At 38.3% G+C, this 25625-nt stretch overlaps 1 protein-coding gene and 1 long non-coding RNA gene across 3 annotated transcripts in view; one reads left to right on the top strand and one right to left on the bottom strand.

Annotated features, from left to right (window-relative positions):
• Window positions 1-3199: 3199 nt before the first annotated feature.
• LOC139125242 (uncharacterized) overlaps window positions 3200-25625 on the bottom strand; it is a 214571-nt gene continuing 192145 nt past the window's right edge. For both annotated transcript variants that reach the window (XM_070691337.1, XM_070691338.1), the window contains one exon: window positions 3200-6132. In XM_070691337.1, coding sequence (XP_070547438.1) covers window positions 5327-6132 — 806 coding nt within the window. In that variant the 3' untranslated portion in view covers window positions 3200-5326. The remainder of the gene's footprint in view (window positions 6133-25625) is intronic.
• LOC139125264 (uncharacterized) lies at window positions 4311-11430 on the top strand. Its single transcript, XR_011550175.1, has 3 exons — window positions 4311-4403; window positions 6027-6185; window positions 11336-11430. It is a non-coding gene; the product is annotated as an uncharacterized lncRNA (long non-coding RNA).

Raw genomic sequence — 25625 nt, 5'->3', positions numbered from 1 at the left:
AAATATGGTTTTACTCACAGTTCCGTAACTTGTACTTCCATACATTACTTAGCAATTCTTTACTGCTTCCTTACATTACAAAGATAATGTCTTCTATGGTAATGAGTCTGTTTACCTCCCTTATATTTGTGCACCCCTTACAACAAATAGTATCCTCACCGTAACCATTCATGCTTTTGACATCAAGCATACAGCAATTTGAAACGTAATATTTTTTGTGTTATTTGTGTCAATGTCGTTTACTTCCGCAACTTTTATTAGTGTATAGAGGAATAGAATGCTTTTTATGCATAGGGTCTGTAGAACAGTAATTTGTAATACTTTCATAACTTGTAATACTGCAGTAAATTGTAATAAACTTTGGAGTAATTTGTAATAATTGAACTATCGCAATTTGTAATAAAATTTGGATAAATTTCTAATCACAATCATTGCCGTGATTTCTAATAAAATTTGGAGTAAATCGTAAGAACCATCAGAAACACCCAAAAATAATAATTCTCAGTTACAAAAAACTATGAAAAGTTTTATTCATCAATACGTTTGAAATTATACATGTTGTGACTCTTGCAGTTTTAATGTCGAATGATCACCATCTTTGGTATTTGACACATTTTTGTAGCACATGGGTGAGGGATTTGACATGGCTTACAAACAAATGTAAAATTCCCCGATAGCCCTCTCTCATCCCCTCCCCTGGTGGGCCCTCTTTCACCCCCTCTCCCGATAGGCCCTCTTTCACCCCCTCTCCCCGATAGGCCCTCTCTCACCACCTCCCCCGATAGGCCCTCTTTCACCCCTACCCCGATAGGCCCTCTCTCATCCCTCTCCCGATAGGCCCTCTTTCACCCCCTCTCCGATAGGCCCTCTCTCACCACCTCCCCCGATAGGCCCTCTCTCACCCCCTCCCCCGATAGGCCCTCTTTCACCCCCTCCCCCGATAGGCCCTCTCTCACCCCCCTCCCCGATAGGCCCTCTCTCACCCCCTCCCCCAATAGGCCCTCTCTCACCCCCTCCCCCGATAGGCCCTCTCTCACCCCCTCCCCTATAGGCCTCTTCACCCCCTCCCCCGATAGGCCCTCTCTCACCCCCTCCCCCGATAGGCCCTCTCTCACCCCCTCCCCCAATAGGCCTCTCTCACCCCCTCCCCCGATAGGCCCTCTCTCACCCCCTCCCCCTATAGGCCCTCTTTCACCCCCTCCCCCGATAGGCCCTCTCTCACACCACCTCCCCCGATAGGCCCTCTCTCACCCCCTCCCCGATAGGCCCTCTCTCACCCCCTCCCCGATAGGCCCTCTCTCACCCCTCCCCCGATAGGCCCTCTTTCACCCCCTCTCCCGATAGGCCCTCTTCACCCCCTCTCCGATAGGCCCTCTCTCACCACCTCCCCCGATATAGGCCCTCTCTCACCCCCTACCCCGATAGGCCCTCTCTCATCCCCTCTCCCGATAGGCCCTCTTTCACCCCCTCTCCCGATAGGCCCTCTCTCACCACCTCCCCCGATAGGCCCTCTCTCATCCCCTCCCCCGATAGGCCCTCTCTAACCCCCTCCCCCGATAGGTCCTCTCTCACCCCCTCCCCCGATAGGCCCTCTCTCACCCCTCCCCCGAATAGGCCCTCTCTCACCCCCTCCCCGATAGGCCCTCTCTTCACCCCCTCCCCCGATAGGCCCTCTCTCACCCCTCCCCCGATAGGCCCTCTCTCACCCCCTCCCCCGATAGGCCCTCTCTTCACCCCCTCCCCCCATAGGCCCTCTCTCACCCCCTCCCCCGATAGGCCCCTCTCTCACCCCCTCCCCTATAGGCCCTCTTTCACCCCCTCCCCCGATAGGCCCTCTCTCACCACCTCCCCCGATAGGCCCTCTCTCACCCCCTCCCCGATAGGCCCTCTCTCACCCCTCCCCGATAGGCCCTCTCTCACCCCCTCCCCCGATAGGCCCTCTCTCACCCCCTCCCCCGATAGGCCCTCTCTAACCCCTCCCCCGATAGGCCCTCTCTCACCCCTTCCCCGATAGGCCCTCTCTCACCCCCTCCCCCGATAGGCCCTCTCTAACCCCTTCCCCCGATAGGCCCTCTCTCACCCCCTCTCCCGGTGGGCCCTCTCTCACACTCTCTCCCGCTGGAAAACATTGATAGGTGCATTAACACATGCCTGATGAAAACCATAATAATGCGAATACTTTAAAATGTTTAGATGGCGGAGCATTGAGTTACGAACACTTTGTTCTTCCCCCGACGGTGTTGTTATGTTGAAAATATATGTGAATAACATAATTGAAAAATGTCCTCTATTTCTATTTGTGAGAATCATCTGGTCGGCCACACCTGCATGTAATTTAATTTATACACAAGGCCTTTTTGAAAAGGTGGCTAAAATCTACCATTCCCTTACTGAAATAATACGACCCCACTGACCGTAGAGGGCAGCATACAAGGCAAATCAGTTTTCTTATTTCAATGCTGTCTCAAAGAAAAGCTTTAATAAGTCTTGGAAATTAGTAAGTAACCCGAAAGTGTACCTCTATGGAGAGTTGCTCACGTTTGTAAAAATAAAAAGGTATTTGGGCTACATGGTGTCGTCTACTGGAGATGACAATAATGATATCCAGAGACAGCTGAAGTGTATGTATGCCAGGGCAAACTATATTATCCGTAACTTCAGTCATTGTTCGTATGAGGTTAAAAATGTTCTTTTCAGAGCTTTCATGTACAGTGTATACTGCCTAAATATCTGGAGTGACTATAGTGTAAAACAGATGAATGATATGCGAGTTGCGTACAATAATTCTATGAGAATCATCTTTCAACTTAAATTTGCCTGTAGTATAAGCAACAATTGTGTGCAGAGGAGCATTCTGAATTTTACTTCACTTCAACGCCAAGCTCTTTTTAAATTCAGGGTTCGTCTGATTGAAAGTGAGAATATTTTAATTCGCACTTTTATGGATTCTGACTCGTTGCTGTTTTCATCCTTTTGGCGTCATTTTAGAAATGTAATGTACAGATAAATTTATTTTTTTTTAAATTCTTTTGTATACATGTTCTTTTATCACTGTCTCTTTGTACTTTTTTTATGGGCCTATGTGTGCCTGAAATAAACAATAATAATAATAATATTCATTGTGATATTGCAAAAAAACCAAACACTATATGTTGCACTTTTATTCGTCACGAATTCAAAAATAAAGTAAAACAAACGATTTCGTGTTTGATACATTTAATGCAAGAATTACATCACAGAATATGAAAGTGTACATTGCGACTTACATTGCGTGGAAGTGGGATATGTTTTATTAGTTTACAATGATTGACAACAGTTTCTGTAGCAATCGAAATGGAACATCTTCATAATTGCGCAATTCATTTACAAATGTATAAGTCGGTAATCGTTGAATGTTGGTGACAGAAAAAAAGTGAACAAATCTTCACGCTGATCCTGGATACAAATGAAGGTTTGTATAAAATATACATGTCTATTTCCAGGGTGATAAGACTGTATACTATGAACTATAATGAAATGAAGCACACACGGTTTCTAACCTTTGAATAGAAAACTGAAAAGTACAGTCCCAGCAAGAATTTCTAGTGTTAATACTGAAATGCAATGCACTGCAAATTTATCAATGAATATATACCGTTTTATCTGCCCTTGGAAAACGTTAAGACCAAAATAAATTAATCATCAGAATAAAGATGTTACACATGTACGACTCAAGTTTATGACTGCTTAAATCGGTGTCACAAAAATTATACTGCGCTAGCTTTTATGACAATCCGGCGCCGCATGAATGACCGAAAAGAAATGACTTGCGACATACGAACAAAATTCTATACTTATAGTTCTTTTAGAGAACCTTGCCCTGTTTTAAGAGTACAGGAAATACAATATAACGCATTACATATCTACTATTTTCCTCTACAATGCGTTGACATTGCAAGCCATGTGTACTTTAGACCGAAAACGTCAAAGAGAAGACTTTCGGTAAATGAATTACAACAGCTTTTACTTTCCCAAAACTAGTTTTATTCTTTTCAAAATATATCTGAGTAACATATTGTAAAGCAAAATTATCTTTTGTTCACATTTCTGGAAATTTTAGTGTTTGCTGCATCCATATTTTACCTTGTGAAGCCACAACCTTCCTATAAGAAACTGCGGATGTAAATTTCCTGCGATGAGCGTCACAGCGCCCTCTTTCAAAAGAATCTCATGATTTGCCAGAGGAGGCGCTGTCACGAAATCCGGCTTCTGGGCTTCACTGGGCTTTACAAGTTTTCATGGCCGGCCATCCCAGCTGGCCATCACTTGCTCACTGTCTGAACACTGACAGTTTGGAATTTACCATCGCGATCGGATGGAAATATTTGTTGCATATTATGCAGGAGTTATCACAGGATATACAGGTAATGTTTTACAAGTACATTTCACTGACAAATAAACCGTACCGGTCGTTTGTCTCTGGTGTAATTGAGATCTGATGGTTTGTCAGGACAGTCCAATAGTTGGCAATACACAATCTCATCAAAATATTCCATTGTTGTGAGTTTGGAAAATTATAAAATCACCGGGGTTTTTTTTCCAATGAAAACAGTCAATCCATACAAATTACGGAAATCAATTTTTAGTCCGAAAACCATTTTGAGAATTTAATGATTGAATTTTAAACACTGCATTTTCAAGAATCAATTGATTGTTTTCATTCATTCATTATGATTCATCAAAAGTTACTCATATTTTGTTCACAAAAAATTCTCATCATGGATTCTGGTCACTATAGACAAGTCTAGCGACTTATACACAATAAAATTTTAGCCCCCACTTGATGTCTAAATTTTGTAATTCTACCAAAAATTGAGAAATTCTTATCATGACCAACTTTACTTGGCATTCCAGTGACGTCACCAATTCAAACTGCTCATTGCAATCAATGCATTTATGAAAATGTCAGAAATTTTTCACCCAAATTTTTAAAACTTGGTTTTCAACCACCATAAACGTGTCCATCGAGTTGTGAACAAGAAATTTTTAGCCCACACTTGATGTCTAAAATTTCTGGATTTTGAGAAAAATGGAGAAAACCTACTGACCTACTTTACTTGAAGTCAACAAAACAATCGATGACGTCACCGATGCAGACCGTCCATTGCTTTCAATGCATTTTCAAAAAATTCCTGAATTTTTCACCAAAATTTTCACAATTCTGATCCGGATGCACATGAAGTTCTGTGTCGAGTTGAGTACAAGAGATTTTTAGTCCAAACTTGGGGTGTAGGATGTGAAAAATGTGTTAAAAATGGTGATATTTTGATGAGATTGTAATGCATATCTATGTTGATACAGAGTATACACTGATTTGGTGGAAGGACGGATCTGTGACAGCAATTGTTGTTGTGATGTCATCATTGACTGCAATGAACTCTGGGAAATACACAACACCTTCAAATAATACACAATCCAATTGTCCATCAGATCTCAGTTTTACAATGCCATAACTGGGCCATTTACCTCTACAAATATAAATATTGCCGTGTGAATCGACATCCAAGCCTAGTGGATACTGTAACCTATCATTGTGATATGAATTCAGAAAATTCAAATCAGAATCTAAAACATGAATGACATGTTTGTTGTAGTCTGACACTAAGAGATGGTTGTTGCTAGTAGCCATTACAGAGTGTGGATCACTGAATTGATCACTGACTCTTGCAACAAGTTTTCCATCTTTGATGTTGTATTTGATCAAACTTTTACCTTTGCTGTCAGTGACAAAAATAAATGCTGCCATTACAGCAATGCTCCCAACCAAAATGTCTGCACTTTGGGGAATAATTTGAATAATTTGAATATTTTGGTCACAAATAATTATTTGGTTATTACCAATGTCAGTGATAAAGAAGTGACCATCAGGGGATATGGCCACAGCATATGGCTTGAATTTTTTGTCAAACTGACCATCAAATCTGATAATTTCTATGACCACCTTATTCTTATTGAGTATTTGTATGCGATGGTTTTCTGTGTCACAGATCACAAGCTGATCTCCATGCCATGCCAGACCATTGGGATAATTAAACTGTCCTGGCTCTGTACCAGACTGCACACTGCCCAATACCTGCAATGTCCACTCAGAACCTGAGGAGTAACAAAGAGGTCAAAGGTCAACCTAAATGTAGACAATACTGCAGGTAAGTTTTCACTTCTCTATTTTTTGAAAATTTATTGTTGTTAAGATTTTTTTCTGTATGACAGGAGTGAAAGATTATATCCATAATTTATTAAAATGTTACTGCCATTTTACCTTTGAAGTACAGAACAATTTTAATGTCAACCTCAATGTAAGCAAAACTGTTACAGGTAGGTTTTCACTTCTTTTGGGGAGTTTATCATTGCAATTTTACCATGACAGTAAATATAAAGTTTATTGTTTCACTTAGTTGTCATACAGGGATATTCTTTGATGAAGCCTATTATGTCAACTGTGGTCAGTCTTTGGTTTTGTTGAAATCATTACACTATTTGAAAATACTTATTTTAAAATGTGTGGAGTTAGCTCACAGTGTATTTTAGTATGTTTCTCAGAGTCACAAACTCAAACCAAAGCATTTTATGATTTATTATTGGTCTAATTTTTGTGTACTCATTTCAAAAGAAAACATAAAATGTCAATAGAGAATTGAATTTTAGTGCCTTGTTTTTGTTGAGTCACATAGAGAGGAACCGTGAATTTAAAATTATTTTATGTATTTTCCTTCTTGATTCAAAACATTGCTCTTTTAACTGTAAAAAAGAATAATTGAACATAATGTATGGGCAAAGTGCAAGTTGTACATAGTACAATCACCAAACCAAAATTGAATTTCATCTTTGCGATTTGAAGTATTCTCATTTCTTAGTTTTATTGAGTATTTTTTAACTTCTTCGTTACAGTAAGGGACATCTTATTTCAAACTCTGACCAAGCATTGTATCTCAGGCTTCACAGTCAAAATTTTAAATGTTTTCTGCGATGGTCTTTGTCAAAGTCTTTGGGATCATGACGATAGAAAAATATTATTTATAGATTTTTAAAATACCCATGGCCCTATAAAATGGCATTTACTGGGAATTTCAATCTTCAATGAGCAGCCCTTGCAACCTTTGAATTCTATTCATAATTATGTGTCTTTTATTGATGTCTAAGTTTCATTTTCTAAAAGCGCACATACCAAGAAATACAGGATATGTACTAAATGTGGTGTCAGACCACTGAAAGTACTTTGGTGGGTCAGTGAAAATTTAGGTTGGTTTACCTCAACATAAGAAATTCAGGTTTATTGTCTGTATACATAACCTTCAATTTTGAACTTGTTTTGGCCTTCATTACCAATTTGATGTTGTAAAAATATTGTTGCTTCACCAGATAATATTTATAATGATTTTTAGACTGGCAGCTACTGTATCTGTAACATTGTAATTCTTTGCAATACATTTTGCAGTACAGAGTTATCCAATAATTATTAACAAAATTCATGACAACTGGGAATGACTCTTTTTTCTGTCAAAACCTTAAAAATCATGCATGTTGTTTGAGATTATCTTGACAGTTGAGAAATAGCAACACAGCATGTACATCAAAGGAATCACAATGATCAGTCTGACTTGTATTCTAAAAAACATCTCAGTTTAAATCTGACATCAGTTCTTTGTTATTCAGGTCAATCATACAACTCATCAATTCAGTGTATTGTTCTTCTGTATTTGACATTGACTTTACTGGTACAAAGTGAATTTGATATGATGTAGCACTTTAACTAAATAACCTGCATAGCGGCATGTCCTTACAAAATTAAGATTTGTGATAACACAGATCTAGTTAAAAAGTCCACAGAGCAAGTCCCCCATCTTAGGATACATAAATTACAAATTAAAGCTTGCCGGCCTCTGAATTGCACTTTGGACAGCTAGAGTTGAACTTGTAGTACTTACCTGTCTTTGTGAATTATGAATGTATTCAATGAATTACATTTCTGCTAGAATGACATCTCATATTGAAAATTTAATAGCTCTGTCAATTTTGAAACAATGATATACATCAATTTGGAACCGTCATTGACTTTGGAAGCTCTTGTATTAGCATGAATTGACTGGAATGACAGTTTCAAAACTTCAGCTCAGCAAAGTTATTCTTGAAACATGATGTGTATTGATTTCTAGCCTGTATTGACTGTTACACCCCTGTTATGAGTGTAGTTCTAGTAGCAGAATTTAGCATGAATTGACTGGAATGACAGTTCATATTAAAAACTTCAGCTCAGCAAAGTTATTCTTGAAACATGATGTGTATTGATTTCTAGCCTGTATTGACTGTTACACCCCTGTTATGAGTGTAGTTCTAGTAGCAGAATTTAGCATGAATTGACTGGAATGACAGTTCATATTTAAAACTTCAGCTCAGCAAAGTTATTCTTGAAACATGATGTGTATTGATTTCTAGCCTGTATTGACTGTTACACCCCTGTTATGAGTGTAGTTCTAGTAGCAGAATTTAGCATGAATTGACTGGAATGACAGTTCATATTAAAACTTCAGCTCAGCAAAGTTATTCTTGAAACATGATGTGTATTGATTTCTAGCCTGTATTGACTGTTACACCCCCTGTTATGAGTGTAGTTGAAGTAGAAGCAATTTAGGATGCATTGACTGGAATGACAGTTCATATTAAAAACTTCAGCTCAGCAAAGTTATTCTTGAAAAGTGATGTGTATTGATTTCTAACCTGTATTGACTGTTACACCCCCTGTTATGAGTGTAGTTCAAGTAGCAGAATTCAGCATGAATTGACTGGAATGACAGTTCATATTGAAAACTTCAGCTCAGCAAAGTTATTCTTGAAACATGATGTGTATTGATTTCTAGCCTGTATTGACTGTTGCACCCCCTGTTATGAGTGTAGTTCTAGTAGCAGAATTTAGCATGAATTGACTGGAATGACAGTTCATATTGAAAACTTCAGCTCAGCAAAGTTATTCTTGAAACATGATGTGTATTGATTTCTAGTCTGTATTGACTGTTACACCCCCTGTTATGAGTGTAGATTAAGTAGCAGAATTTAGCATGAATTTACTGGAATGACAGTTCATATTGAAAACTTCAGCTCAGCAAAGTTATTCTTGAAACATGATGTGTATTGATTTCTAGCCTGTATTGACTGTTACACCCCTGTTATGAGTGTAGTTCTAGTAGCAGAATTTAGCATGAATTGACTGGAATGACAGTTCATATTGAAAACTTCAGCTCAGCAAAGTTATTCTTGAAAAATGATGTGTATTGATTTCTAGCCTGTATTGACTGTTACACCCCCTGTTATGAGTGTAGTTCAAGTAGCAGAATTCAGCATGAATCGACTGGAATGACAGTTCATATTGAAAACTTCAGCTCAGCAAAGTTATTCTTGAAACATGATGTGTATTGATTTCTAGCCTGTATTGACTGTTGCACCCCCTGTTATCAGTGTAGTTGAAGTAGAAAGAATTTAGCATGCACTGTTTCAATGGATGTCTATTGAAGACAAATGACATTTGTTTACTGTTTTGATGTTTATTTTGAGCTTTGATGTATAATAATAATAATAATTTATTTATTGCCATATGCATTAAAATACAATGGAAATTGATTTTTCACGTGCGCATCAGTGAAAGAATTAAAAATATCATAAACTGGAATAAAAATACTAAAAATAAACACACGTTAAAATACAAAGACTAAAAATACGAAATGTGAAACAAATATATTACATTTGATTTAAAATTCGAACTGCTGATGGATAAAAACTCTTGCGAAAGCGTTCAGATTTTGTTCTGATGCATCGATAGCGCCGCTCAGAAGGTAAAGTTCAAAATATTTATGGGCTGGATGATTTTCATCATTAATGATAGATGTGGTTTTCCGAATGGTCCTGGATCGATAAATTGATGGCAATGAAGGTAAATCTGAACCAATGATCTTCTCTGCAGTGCTAACGACTTTTACTAGTGAATGCAACTCTGCAATAGTGATATTTCCAAACCAGACTGTTATAGCATATGTTAAAATACTCTCAATTGTAGTGCAGTAAAAGTTGATCAAAATGACACGACTCATGCCAATTTCTTCAGGCGTCTCAAAAAATACAAGCGTTGCTGAGCTTTCTTAATTAAAGACTCTGTATTTGTCTGCCAAGACAAAGCATTAGAGAGTTGAATTCCAAGATATTTAAAAACAGACACAATTTCAACCTCACTGCCTTGAATCACGATGGGAATAGTTGGCTGACTGACTTTCCTAATTTAAAGTCGATAATGATTTCTTTTGTTTTACTGACATTGAGTTCAAGATCGTTTGTATCACACCATTCCACTAAGTTAACGATTTCTTTTCTGTAATTTGACTCATCATTATTATTGATCAATCCAACTGCTGAAGTATCATCTGCAAATTTTACCATTACATTTCCCTCAAACATATTTGTACAATCGTATGTGTAAAGTGAATACAATAAGGGACTCAAGACACAACCCTGAGGAGCGCCCTGTTCAGAACAATACGAGAGGAAAAACGGTCACCAATCTTGACTTGATGTTTTTCAAATCGCAATACCAACTATACTTTTACCAATAATCCTAATCTTATGGATTGTATTTGACGCTTGCATTATAAATAAATAAATAAATAAATAAATAAATAAATAAATAAATAAGTAAATTTTGATGTATTTGTATTAAAAGGGCCAGTAGCTGAAACTGTTGGTAACTTTGCCTGTCCTTTTGGTTAGGGATTTACACCTGAGAAGGTTAAAGTTATCTATAGTCTTATTGTTCATCTCCAAAAGACATGTTGAGATACATGGTATTCCACACCTCAACTCAGCTGATATAATGACTTTACCTGACTTTTTGATGAGTGATTTTGGCAAGAGAAAGTTAAAGTCTGATTGTTCTCCTCCAAAAAACATGTTGAGATACACAGTATTCTGCATGTCAACTCAGCTTGTACATGAGTGAACTTCAAAATATTATTTTATTGTTAATTGGTGAATTCCACTCCAGTCTGGAATTCTAATTTGAACAGAAACAGTGCATTTTACATGTCCATTGATTCTGAGTTGGCAAACTATTAAAATGTTGGTGTTTTAACATGCATTAGGGGTATGGCACAAGAAGTGACGATTGATGTACAAAACAAAACTGAAAAAAAAACCATCAAAAGTTACAGCTACTGTCTGTTAAAGTGCCTCTCACTCTTGTAAGTGTAAAAGATTGACTTCATTTATGTTGCGTTGATTCCTTAGACTTTAACCTTTTTGTTTTATTTTAATTTAGGAACAGACTGCAAACACCTTGATGTTACAATAACCAAATGATAGAGGGCGCTGTTAGCCTATCAAATGCCGAGTAAGCAAGACCAGTCCTGTAGGGTAGGTGTTTATGCTTTATGACTAATTTGCAAAATCATAGATTTTGAGACAATATGCTGATTTTATCTGATTCTGTGCACCAATATTTCAGATCTATGACAACACAGCAACATACAGGGAATCAGAAACAGAAAGATAGACCTGTCATGGTTATGACACAAACAATGGCAGGAAAATTATGCAGAAATTAATACAAATTGACTAATACAATTATATTATTAGCTCAAATTTGGTTTTATATATAAATACCAAAAAGAGCCTATATGATGAGTCTTGAGTGGCGTCTGTATGTCTGTATATTTGTGGGTCTGTGCGGATGTATGTCCGTCACACACAAAGGCTCCCATACCGCCAAAGCTACCGTCTCAGTATTTGGTGTACAGGTAGATGTAGGGGTTGAGATGTGAATTTGTTCAAATGAACACATCAGTGTCAAAAATGTGCAAATGAGGTAAGAAAAAGGGAAATACTGCAAGTGTGCAGGAGTGGTGGCAGTGAACTGAATCAGCCCACACATCTGAATAAGAAGATTTTGACCTTTAACCTATTTGTATGCAGGGTACCTATTATGTTTGGGAGTGGTAGCAGTAACTGAAACAGCTAATTGTTCATTTCCTGTCATTGTTTATGAACTGTGACATATTAACAGATGTGCTGAAACCATATATATGGATGTCTATTTTTGTACATCCATGGTAGAAAGATTCTCTGCTATGCATGTTGCTAAAGTTGACCTTCAGTATCTAAAGTTTCAGACCTTATTTACTTTTGTCATTCTTAATTTTCTGGTTTAAATATTTCGTGTTGTTTTTAGTCCCCACGGACACCGTCCAGGGGGACTTATAGGTTTGGTCATGTCCGTGCGTGTGTGCGTCCGTGCGTGCCTGCGTGCGTGCGTCCGTGCGTGCGTCCGTTCACGCAGATATCTCAGAGATGCCCAGGTCGATTTCTTTCAAACTTTGCACAAGGATAGTACCCTATGCCATACACAGATGCACGTCGATTTGTTTCACAATTCGATCAAATTTGGTCGTGTTAGAGGACTGTTTAGTTTTCACCTCCATAGACTCCCATGTATAAGGCCGTCCATAGACTCCCATGTATAAGGCAGTCCATAGACTCCCATGTATAAGGCAGTCCATAGACTCCCATGTATAAGGCAGTCCATAGACTCCCATGTATAAGGCCAAGAAAAATAAAAAATTAGTTTCTCATCGTATTCATATTGCAAAAAGGATACAGTGACACAGTTTTTAGTCCCCACGGATGAAGTCCAGGGTGCTTATAGATGGGGTCATGTCCGTCCATGAGTCCATCCGTGAGTCCATCCGTTCACGCAGATATCTCTGATATTTTGACAAAATGTCTCGTGACTTTGGTGACCTTAGACCTCAATTATATATATATGTCCCTAACTCAGTTCGTGTACACTCTAAAATAGGAGACGTTCAAAATATATCCCATACACGCCCATGTGACTAAAATGAACCAATCACCGTGTCGATAACTTCATGCGGAACACCGCCGCCAACGTTGAGACGTACGTCTGTGGTCTGACACATGGGCATATCGCGACTGCTCGCTTCCACGTATCGAGGAAAACAACAGAGTCGCAGCAACAGAATCATGGAACTTAAACATCGTAAAGTTCATGCCATGGACGCAAGACACTGTCATATGGTCTTCTAGACGTTTTTAGCTGAGGACGCTTAATGATGTAACCATCGGATGGCCAGTCATTTCATGTCTTCGTCCACAGTTCGATATAACGTCGGGAAAACAGACCTGTATGCAGGGCTTACGGCTGCAATACTAGTCAGGCGACCTGGGATCAACAATGCTTCCCGTTTTCAAAACCGCGCACCGTTGCGCACCTATCCGTGGGACCCAGTGTTTGGCATTACTAGAAAGCTGGTTTTCTGCCCCTATGAATGATATAAGAATTACTAAGTAAGCTAGATCTACGATCGTAAAACGCCCTCAAATATTAGTCGACTGTAAACGTTAAAATCGCGGGAAAGTGTGATGGCGATTTGCGTATTTCAATGACTAACTTTAAAATGATATAACGAGAAAAATCTCGCACGTACCACCCTCCAAATGTGCCATTTTAAAGTGTAGACCATTTTGGAGATATTGTCATTCGAAAGACACCGAATATCTGTCAACTGCGGTTAAAAAAACCCGCCGAAAGTAGGCAATGGGTTCGTTCCCGCAAAATCGTACGTTCACTTCCGCTTTTTCAAATTTAAATATTCATGAGAAATTCCCTTCTGCCATTGGCCAATACAAAAGGTCATGACTTCAGCAAACGTCTCCTATTTTAGAGTGTACACGAACTGTAACTCGGTAACCACAAGTGCTACACCCTTCATATATGGTATGATGGGACAGCTTATGACGCCACATATTGTACCTCATTAATTATGCACATATCTAATTTTGAGCGAGCCAATAGAGCTAGAGGTCTGATTTTTGGTATATAGGGATAACTTAGCAATACTATTTTTTTTTCAAAATGTCACATGACCTCGGTGACCTTTGACCTCAAATATACATATTTGTCCATAACTCAGTAACCACAAGTGCTACTACCCTTCATGTATGGTATGATGGCACAGCTTATGACGCCACATATTGTACCTCATTAATTATGTGCATATCTAATTTTGAGCAAGCCAATAGAGCTAGAGGTCTGATTTTTGGTATATAGGGATAACTTAGCAATACAATTTTTTTGACAAAATGTCACGTGACCTCGGTGACCTTTGACCTCAAATATACATATTTGTCCATAACTCAGAAACCACAAGTGCTACAACCTTCATGTATGGTATGATGGGACACTTTATGATGCCACATATTGTACATCATTAATTATGTGCATATCTAATTTTGAGCGAGCCAATAGAGCTAGAGGTCTGATTTTTGGTATATAGGGATAACTTAGCACTACAATTTTTTTGACAAAATGTCATGTGACCTCAGTGACCTTTGACCTCAAATATACATATTTGTCCATAACTCAGTAACCACAAGTTGTACACCCTTCATATATGGTATGATGGGAGACCTTATGATGCTTCATACTGTACCTCATTAATTATGCGTATATCTAATTCTGAGCAAACCCATAGAGCTGGATGTCTGTCATACATATGCACATAGATTTGTTCTGTGATACGATCCAATAAGGCCGCCATGTGGCCATTTTATTACGATTTTTTCATGTCCTGAACTACAGCTCAGACATGTATCAAGCGAATTTATTCAAAAGTATTTTTATCACAGACCTAATGAAGAGGACTCTATCCTCTCTGAGGACCTGTAATCAAAGTACCCATTAACAAGTGGGGACTGTGTCATCAACGATGACTTAATTGTTCTGGTTGTAAATTGTCATAACATCAACGTATAATTTTCCTGCACTGAACAGATAGAAATAACACTTATTGTTGATCTTTGGTATAGTGAATTCTGATCAAATTTGAGCGACACCGTATAATTGCGGTATTTTTTCGTTTTTGCCGTGCAAATCAGACATAATGTAATTGTGATTTTTTTTTCATTATTTAGTGGTTCTGTGTAAAGAATTACTACAAGACTGTGCTCTCCCTGGCCTTTCGAAATTGTCAGTAATTTACGAATTGGGTTCAAAAAATATTAGTAAGCACAAATTATGTTATTCCGAACCCACCAACTTTCAACAAGCACTTCTGGTACTCAATAGGTGATTTTAAGGGGATAGAAATGATGAATGATTTCATTATAGACAAAAGAAAATGAAAAATCCCTTTTTAGTTTTTTTGACAATGAACACTCATATTTTGATATGCATTTTCAAAAGATTTATTAAATAACACAGTACATCATGGGTCATGAATGCTTGTAACATTGAAATTTCTTCCTTTTCTCAATAAAGTGTGTAATTTTGGTCAACGGCCATTGAATGTTATTCAATTACTCTATCTTTATTACACAACATAACATGTTCAAGTATATTGTGACACAAATCATAACTCCCTTTGTGTGTGTAGTCAGTGGTTGATGATTGTATATATTAATTTATGAAGCGGTCATTAATATTATCAAATATTATCAGTGTTTGCACAAGTTTTAGATGCTAGAAAATCTGTCCCCTGTTTTTCATATTTGGAAAGCTCTGTTACTTTGAAAGTATGCACGTCATCCATAGACCACGTACTAGGTGGTGCCTCTATAGCTGCAGTCATTATGCCATGTTCATCTCTAAAATTCTTTTTAAACAACCATTGATCAGAACATTTGGCAGTCTGTGGTTTCGCACAAATTTTGTCTCATCTCAATCAAATTTAAGTACGCAAACTGAGACTGGTGATCCTGCTATGATTTCTTAGAGACAGTTACACTTTTAAAACGCTGCAGATGATCGTCATTTATTTTTTGTCTGGATAAACTTTTTGGTCATGGGACTGTACACAGGCATTTTCTCTGGATCATAGAAAACTATCAGCATTCATAACATTTGCTGAGACAGTTTCTTGTAAAATATTTTGAAGGAAACCTATTAAAATTGGCACGCTGACTGAAAAATTCAATTTTCAGATCGTCAAATGACAAATCTATGACATCTAAGATTTCCGGCTCGCTTCCACCTCCATGCACAGAAACACTTTGCAGTGCATGTTCAACCATGTGCGGTCCGGACTGCAGTTCTGCTGTAGTTCGACTGTCTTTCAGGCTGACTGTTCTTGATCTCTCCTTGCTCGGCGGTTTCATTGTTTCGTATTTTTTTCATATCAGTTGCCGTTTTTATGCCCAACTTTCTTTCCCAACTGGATACTATCAATCCAAAGTATTTGTAACTGCCCGCTTCCCTCGATCCGCTTCAACAGTCCATTCGGAAAGTTGACAGCATGTGAGTGTTTGGGTGTCTCGAAACTACCGCAATGGGGTGGTAATGTATGACACCCACTATGAGATTACAAGACCCGGGGATCTTGAAACCTTTTCGCGCATGCTCATGTTATCACAGGTCAAAGTCCAAAGCCAGCTATAACCATGTGTCGATGCGCCGATGATAGGGGCAGCGTAGGTTTTGAAAGACGAGATATGACAGTATTTCCCGGAATTCACAATCTTGACCGAAAATCAGGCTTCAAAAATAACAAAATCGTTCGTAAATGGCCGATCGGGCATTCTTTTTTTTCGTAAATTTTCATTTTTGTTCGTAATTTATGAAAGTTACGAGCGACAGCGAGAGCACAGCAAGAACACATACTTCATATTTTAATATGCGCTTTATTTATTTATTTACTTATTTATTTATTTATTTGTTGCAACCCTTTAATACTGAGCAGGGGCTCACTGAAAACGATAGGAGCTGCAAATTACACTGGGCACTGGAAATGCAAATAAAAAGTCACAGAAAAAGTTAGTTTAAAGTTGCACTTAAAGAACTATGTCACAGTAATCAGCAAATTTCCTTTCTCAACCTGTAATGTTTAATCAATCTTGGCGTGCCTCTCACTTTACTTTTAGCTCATATTTGGTTTTGTATATAAATACCAAAAAGAGCTTATATGATGAGTTGGTGTCGTCTGTATATCTGTATATTTGTGGGTATGTATGCGGATGTGTGTCGTCACACACAAAGGCTCCCACTACCGCCAGAGCTACCATCTCAGTGTTTGGTGTACAGGTAGATGCAGGGGTTGAGATGTGAATTTGTTCAAATGATCACATCAGTGTCAAAAATGTGCAATGAGGTAAGAAAAAGTGAAATCCTGCAAATGTGCAGGAGTGATGGCATGCCAGTAAGAAACAGGCCAACTCCACTGATCTTGAGTCATTTCCTGTCATTGTTTATGAACTGTTACATATTAACAGACCAGCTGAAACCATAGACAGTAGAGGGGGGGGGGGGGGAAAGACCATTTATACCGTACTAAAACTAAGAGGGGCTTGTTTCTGCTATGCATGTTGCTAGAGTTGACCTCCAGTACCAGTACCTTAATTACTTTTGTCATTCTTGTTTTTCTGGTTTAAATATTTCTTGTTGTTTTTCTGGTTGTACTGTGCAGAATCATTGTCATACATCAACGTAGAATTTTCTTCCACAGAACAGATAGAAACAACATTTATTGTTGATCATTGGCAACTCATACAGGTATATACCAATTCTGATCAAATTTGAGCGACACCGTATAATTGCGGTATTTTTATTTATAACTGACGGTAAAATAGAGCAACTTTTCATGACAAAATTCTACCAAAAACCATAATAGCATACTGCTGCTGTGACTTACTGTTGTACCGGTATAGGACTTTTCACTAGCATTAACTCAGTTTTCTGTGTAGCTAAGTATAGACAATTCAGAATTGTTCTTTATGGCTGTCAACACTTAATAATTTCACAAGTTAAACTTAAAAATTGGTGGCAGGTCATTCCCAATATTGAATCTTTATGCCCTGTCAATTTATAATAATATATCTCTATTATTATTATTATTATTAAAAATTGTTTAAAATGCACTACACGTACGTCTCAGTGCATTGTACATAGCTGGATAAAATAATTTAAAAGTACAACCACACAAGAAAATTGAAACAGAAAATTACACATAAAACTGAGTAAAAAGATGGGTTTTCAATTGCGCTTAAAACTATCTACACTTCTGGCAGTCTTAATTTCAAATGGCAAATCATTCCATAGTAAGGGTGCACATACTGAAAACACTCTCTGTCCATATGTCTTGTTAAATTGCCACGGGGCTTGGTTAAACATAATTTGTCACGTGATCGCAGGTCTCTAGCTGGTACATATAAATCTAATAAATCTCTCAGATAAATAGGTGCATTTCCATGGATAATTTTGAATGTTAGCAACAAAATTTTAAATCTGATGCGAGCCTCTACCGGTAACCAATGTAAATCTTTGAGAACGGGTGTGACATGATCGAATTGCGCGTACGAGAAACTAACCTCGCCGCGGCATTCTGCAGACACTGTAGTCGTGCAAGTTGTCCTCTCGGGATACCAAACAAAGACTGTTACTATAGTCTGAGTGGGACGTCACAAATGCATGGACTAGTTTTTCAGTTGTAGATCTGTCAAGAAGTTTACGAATTTTAGCTATTCTATGCAAAGAGAAGAAACCATTTCTGCACAACATATTGATATGGTCAGACCATAGGGGGTCCAATCTCCGATGATGACGATGATGATGATTAAATATTTAAAAATGAAGATAAATAAACATATATTTGGACTCAGTAAATTTGTTGTTATTGTTGTTGTTATTGTTGTTGTCGTTGTTGATACTATTTGCAGAAAAGAACAAAGTATGCGCTGCAAATTTCAACACAGCCTAACTATACATGTGCGTCGCAAATTCAATACAGCCTAACTATACATGTGCGTTGCAAATTCAATACAGCCTAACTATACATGTGCGTTGCTGCCTAACTATACATGTGCGTTGCAAATTCAATACAGCCTAACATTACCCAAGGGGTGTCACTTCATTGCCACACACTTTTTTTTCAATAGCCAAAAATGCATCTAGCAAGCATCGAGAGTGGTGAAATTCGACGTAGGGTCAAAGCACATTAGTCCTTCTCAGTCATACTCAAACATTTTTTACCTCTTACCGATGAAAAGTAGACAAATCGGCAGGTTTTTCAGCGCATCTTGTCGTCTCTTATATTCCAGATTTAAAAGGCCCGGCGGTTGTGTAAGTCACGTGGGCGCATTTCAATTCGAACCAATAGCAGAGCCTGTACTGAATGAATGGGCCCAACGTGACGTAAACATCTATAAAAACACTTGCCAGGCTCGCCCCACAATCAAAGTGTGGAACTGTATTTCAGCAAACTGTTTCGACATTTTCTGCCGATATTTAAGGAAAATACCATTCTACATCCAATATTATACTCTTACCTAGCTGTGATATCGCAGCGGTACTTGTGGTGTGTATTGAACACACCCGACTGTGACAACATGTATTTTCGACCGTTTTTCGGTGAGTCGTCGATGGTTCCTGTTTGAATTTGAACTTTTGACCTCCAACGTATCATATCAATGCCTTGTACGCGCGATCGAGCAAACATCGTAGAAACCGTCGACGGCTCACGGGAAAATGGTCGAAAATACGTGTTCTTATCTTCAAGGAAGTTAGCAGGCGTACAGAATGAGTCTCAGATAGTCAATGATAAAGATGATACAAGTTTATTTATTCAAAGGCTAATATAGTTCATTATTTTACGAGCTAAATCTACGACACCGGTCGGTCTCGTCATAAACTGCCAATGAAGCCTCCTATGGTTTGGCTCGCAGCGGGACTATGGCGATGACCTCAATGACCCGAGCGCGTTCGATGCACGCCACAAGTACCGCTGCGATATCACAGCTAAGTCTTACCTAACATATTTCATGCTACAAATGGGGCCTGAAAATTGGTGATTTAGCAATTAATAAAGATAATTTCGCTTGCCGCTATACACCGACAGGTGCTACAGAAACAGGTACGAAATTCAAACTCCCCAGGAAAACCCGGAAGTAACATAAGTTTCTCACGTCTTTGGAAAAAAACTTTCTCTCGCTATGAGTGATGCTGTCTGCGTGCGTCGGCACACTAAATTCTGGTAAGTTTAACAATTCTAGTTTTTGAAAGGTCTTCCACTGTCACGTTGGGCCCATTCGTTCAGTACAGGCTCTGCTATTGGTTCGAATTGAAATGCGCCCACGTGACTTACACAACCGCCGGGCCTTTTAAATCTGGAATATAAGAGACGACAAAATGCGCTGAAAAACCTGCCGATTTGTGGACTTTTCATCGGTAAGAGGTAAAAAATGTTTGAGTATGATTGAGAAGGACTAATGTGCTTTGACCCTACGTCGAATTTCACCACTCTCGATGCTTGCTAGGTGCATTTTTGGCAATTGAAAAAAAGTGTGTGGCAATGAAGTGACACCCCTTGGGTAATGTTAGGCTGTATTGAATTTGCAACGCACATGTATAGTTAGGCAGCAACGCACATGTATAGTTAGGCTGTATTGAATTTGCAACGCACATGTATAGTTAGGCTGTATTGAATTTGCGACGCACATGTATAGTTAGGCTGTGTTGAAATTTGCAGCGCATACTTTGTTCTTTTCTGCAAATAGTATCAACAACGACAACAACAATAACAACAACAATAACAACAAATTTACTGAGTCCAAATATATGTTTATTTATCTTCATTTTTAAATATTTAATCATCATCATCGTCATCATCGGAGATTGGACCCCCTATGGTCAGACATGCTACCGTCCTGACTTAAAGTAATGCCAAGATTTCTGACTGAAACTGAAGGGATTATGTCGCATTGACCAATTCTCAGACTGTCTAGCTTTGTCACATCAGATTTTAGACTTGATGAGAAGTGAATAACTTCAGTTTTGTTGTCATTTAGTGCAAGCATGTTAGATTTCATCCAGCTGCGGACGTCGTCAACACATGTTATTCCGGATATCGTCAGGTCTATTGCAGATGACATAAATTTGCGTATCGTCCGCGTATATCATGCAATCAATCCCATGGTGTACGAAGATGTCTTCCAGAGGTGCAGTGTAGAGTGTAAACAAGAGAGAGCCGAGAACAGATCCTTGCGGAACACCGTATTTCATGCGAGAAAATGGGGATGATGCAGATCCAACCTTGACGCGTTGCTGGCGATCAACGAGGTACGAACGAAACCAAGATAGACATTTGCCTGTTATACCGAAACGAAATTGTAGTCTCTGAAGCATAATTTCATGATCAATTGTATCGAACGCCGCTGATAGATCTAACATGATGAGAATCACATCATGTTTGTTATTCAAGGCAAGCATTATGTCGTTGTAAACACGGAGGAGAGCAGTTTCTGTGCTATGGTTAGCCCGGTAAGCGCTTTGAAACTTTGTGAAAAGACTAAATTTAGTAAGGTGATGGTTCAATTGCTGAACAACAGCCCGTTCGAGGACTTTCGATAAGAAAGGGAGATTTGAAACCGGCCTGTAGTTCTTCAGAATCAAGATCTACTTTCTTTAACAATGGACGAATTATCGCTGACGTGAAATGACTCGGAACAATGCCAGTTGTGAACGAATTGTTGAATAGATCCGCAAGGAAAGGTGCCAAGATGTGTACACATTTCTTCACACTCCATGCGGTAGAATGTCGAGTTCACAAGATTTCGGTGATGACTGTTTCACTAACGCAATTATATCCCCAGGTGACACCGGGTCAAATTCAGCTAAAGTATGGCTCGGCATTACATCATTAATCTGACAGCTGTGCGGTTGTTGACCAATCCTGTAACGAAGTTGCGACACCTTGGTTTCAAAATAACTCATGAATACTGATGGAATCTCTTTCATTGGGATGTTGTTTGGCATGGCGTTGATGAAGCTGTTTTCGAATCCGATAGCTCTGCAACAATGGCAAACAATTTCTTGTTATCTGCGTCTTCAATTCTAGTCCGATGATAGGCTGATTTTACTGCATCACAGCGGCGTGAATATTCCACGCGCTTTAATACGAACATTTGACGATCGATTTCTAACTGTGATTTACGCCAATTTATTTCTAGTCGACGAACCTCTCTTCTAAAAGTCAGTAGATCCTCAGTGAACCATGGTGCACGCACTTTATTTAAGACTGATTTGCTTTTGACAGGGGCGACTGTATCGAGAGCATCGGTAACAACATCATGGAAATAAACATACACATCCTCTGGTTGGTATTGCGTGGATGACCGATCATTTTGGATGAAATAATATCAATCAGTCTGTCAATGTTCATGGTACGAAAGTGACATTGTGAGATTTTTACCTTGATGTTGGGTGATTGTTGAACATTCAGCCCAAAATACAATAAGCTATGATCAGAGTTAAGAGAGTCGTCAGATTTGATAGAGTGAAGCAATTGCTCTAGCATTGTGTGAAAAACTTGAATAAATAAAGAAACTGAATCAAAGTTTTTAAAAATTAGTGTGTAAGAGCATCAGCAATTCAGATCAGTGGTAATGTGTAAAATAATATTTGGGGAAAACTATTTTTACATTACTTCCATCAATCATTGTACATGTCTTCAATGAATATAAATTTGTTAACATTATGCAGAATGTCAAATGCCAAATCAATTATGACACTGAAATTCCTTTTTTTTTGGGTGTTTGTATCTTTGGCTGCATTCACAAAAACGGTTGGGGGGGCCTGGAGGAATTCAGGGGATATATGAAATTTTTTTGGGTAGCAGATGGGGACTTGAAAGTTTAGCTCTGTCTGAACGATGACAAAACTGAAGTTGTCCATTTCTCGTCACGCTTGAAATCTGATACGACGGGACTATCTAGCCTTAGGATCGGCGACACTGATGTCATCCCTTCAAACTCTGTACGTAATCTTGGCACGATTTTAAACAGGAATGGTGCTATGTCTGATCATATAAACCACGTTTGTAGAAATGGCTACTACTCATTATATAGAATTGGCAAGATCCGTAACCTTCTCGATCAGGACACTACCGAGACATTGATCCACGCATTTGTAACATCTCAGTTAGATTACTGTAATAGTCTCTTGTATGGAATTAACAAAGATCAGCTTCACCGTTTGCAATCTCTTCAAAATGCCGCAGCACGTTTAGTCAGCCGTTCTCGCAAATTTGATCATATTACACCTGTACTAGTTGATTTACATTGGCTGCCTGTTGAAGCACGTATTAAGTTCAAGATTATGTTAATTACTTTTAAATTGATCAGAGGCTTTGCACCTGTGTATTTGACAGAGCTGATAGAGCAATATGTTCCTACCAGAGATCTCCGTTCTGCAGACAAGTTACGTCTGATTCCACCTCGCGGAAATTTAGTAAAGCATACGGCCAGAGAGCCTTTTCAGTGTGTGCGCCATCGTTGTGGAATATGTTGCCTGTAGAGATTCGTACTGCAAGAAATGTTGAGTCTTTTAAACGCGGTTTGAAAACCTATCTTTTTAATCTGTATTATCAGTGATTTGTTTATGCTTTGCGGTACATTTCTTCACCGCAGGACTGCTCGTGTGGTGCGTTTTATCCCTGACACTTGTATTTTGTAAAATCGCTTATTCTTTTGTGTGTTCTGTACAGCGCACTGTGACGTATGTGTAGTGCGTTTTTCAAGAATTTTTAATAATAAATAATAATAATATAATGGGGGACCTGAAAATTTTTTGAATGAAATATTATATATTATTGCCTGAATACATGGGTTTATTTGCCCGACAGGAGGTGACAAATTTGCCCGATGCCAGAGGGGCAAATTGTCTCCTGCTGCAAGGGTACATAAACCCATGTATTCAGGCAATAATACTTTTATTATATGCCTTTCACAGTTAACACTATATGACATTTGGTTACATGCAGGGCATTTTCAGACAATTTTACCATTATCGACCAGCATCAAACAGATTTTCACGAATGTCAAAATAGTAGTGCGTTCATTGATATTATAATCTAGTGTTAAGTGTCTAGTTTGACGTCGAAAATGTCAAAGTGCTTGACTGGACCAGGTAACCATGGAAACCAGTCAGCAGGGCTCGAAATAATACCTGTCTGCCTGTCCCAAACAAGTGAAATTTGGCCTTGGACAAGTAGTTTTGAAAAGTACTTGTCCAAGTTGACAGGTAGATTTTTTCAGCCTGCAACCAGTATTTCAACCTATTGACAACAGCAAATATTCATAAGTTTAAATTTATGTACCTTTTAAAATTTTGAAAATCATTGTTTTGATATTTACCTGTCAGAAAAAGTAAAAGAAAGTTCGATAATATCTAATCACTGTTTACAGGAGTCAGCCATGTTGATTTATCTAAGGTCATGTCTCAAATCTCATAGATTGGGAGATTCTCAGAGCCATCTCAGCATGGATGGTGTTGTTACCGCCATTTTGCATACAACACAGACGTGAGTTTGTTGAACTTTCCCAGATTCACTCGTCAGTTCTGTCAAAAACTTCCTATCAAACTAATTAAAAATGACATTCAATTTCTCTGGACATTGTCTCAGGTGAGTTGCAATTAGTATTATACTATAGTTTCTTAGAATAAATTATGCCATTTTGGACAGGTACTTTTCTCACTGGGACAGGCACTTTTTATTTTGACTTGTCCAGTGGACAGGTGGTTGAAAAAAAGTATTTCGAGCCCTGGTCCTTACATCGTTCATTGGCCCGCTAACTCCCCGGATGTTCCTATTCAAATCAATGCACAGATTTGCACTCACATCGAGGCATGTAATAAAACATTTAATGTCATCAAATTTTTGTAATATTAGTAATAATTAAACAAAACATAGAACATTTTGTCACAATTTTCATGACTTTGTCTAAGTGTGTATGATTTTTTGTAAAAAATCAAGCACATGAGCCTATAGTAACGGGGCAGAAGCTTGAACTGATAATTTTTCAATATTTCTGTGCAATATATCAATTACAGTTTCTTGCTGTCTCCCTACAGCATGCTGAAACACACAATATTCAGTTTGTCGACAATAAGTCTGATTATTTATGTAAATATGTATTTGGTGATAAATGATTTACAATCCAGACTGACAGTCAGTTGTCAGTGATGCAAATGCACAGTTCATGTGACCCAAACTTTTCATGAACAGCATCAGAGGCAGCTGAGCTTTCTCTGTCACTGCCAGTACTCTTGAAGTTTAACTGAGGCCTATACTGACTATGGTCTCCTTGACCTTCAACAAAATGACCTTTGACCAAATGTGGTTGTTACAAAGGCAAAGACAAGCAAAACGGAAAGTGAAAGTATAGCCATTTACTTTCTCTATTTTGTTATTGCTGTAATATAGCAACTTTAAGCTACTGAACTGTCAAACATATCAAACATATAGCAATTACATTTGAATTTGACAGATAGAAACATGTGTTTATATGAGTGGGAGGTATCATCAGATGAAAAGTGTTTAACCACTGAGCCTGTATTTGATGGGAATTAATGAACCACTTGATAAACTGTCATTGACATGAATTAACAAATTTCTTAAAGATTTGCCCATTTTTCCATTCCTAGCAATCTATAATTAATTTTGTGTATGAGCTGAAAGTGTAGATACAGAGTTGAATTGATCTAAGATAGCAGTGTATACAGCCATCTTCAAATTTCATGAGAGGGTTTAATATTTTTTATACCT

The sequence above is a fragment of the Ptychodera flava genome (assembly GCF_041260155.1).
Source record: "Ptychodera flava strain L36383 chromosome 3 unlocalized genomic scaffold, AS_Pfla_20210202 Scaffold_25__1_contigs__length_14229661_pilon, whole genome shotgun sequence".
NCBI classification, from domain to species: Eukaryota; Metazoa; Hemichordata; class Enteropneusta; family Ptychoderidae; genus Ptychodera; species Ptychodera flava.
Note: the sequence above shows the minus strand (reverse complement) of the source record. Positions and strands in the feature narration are given on the sequence as shown.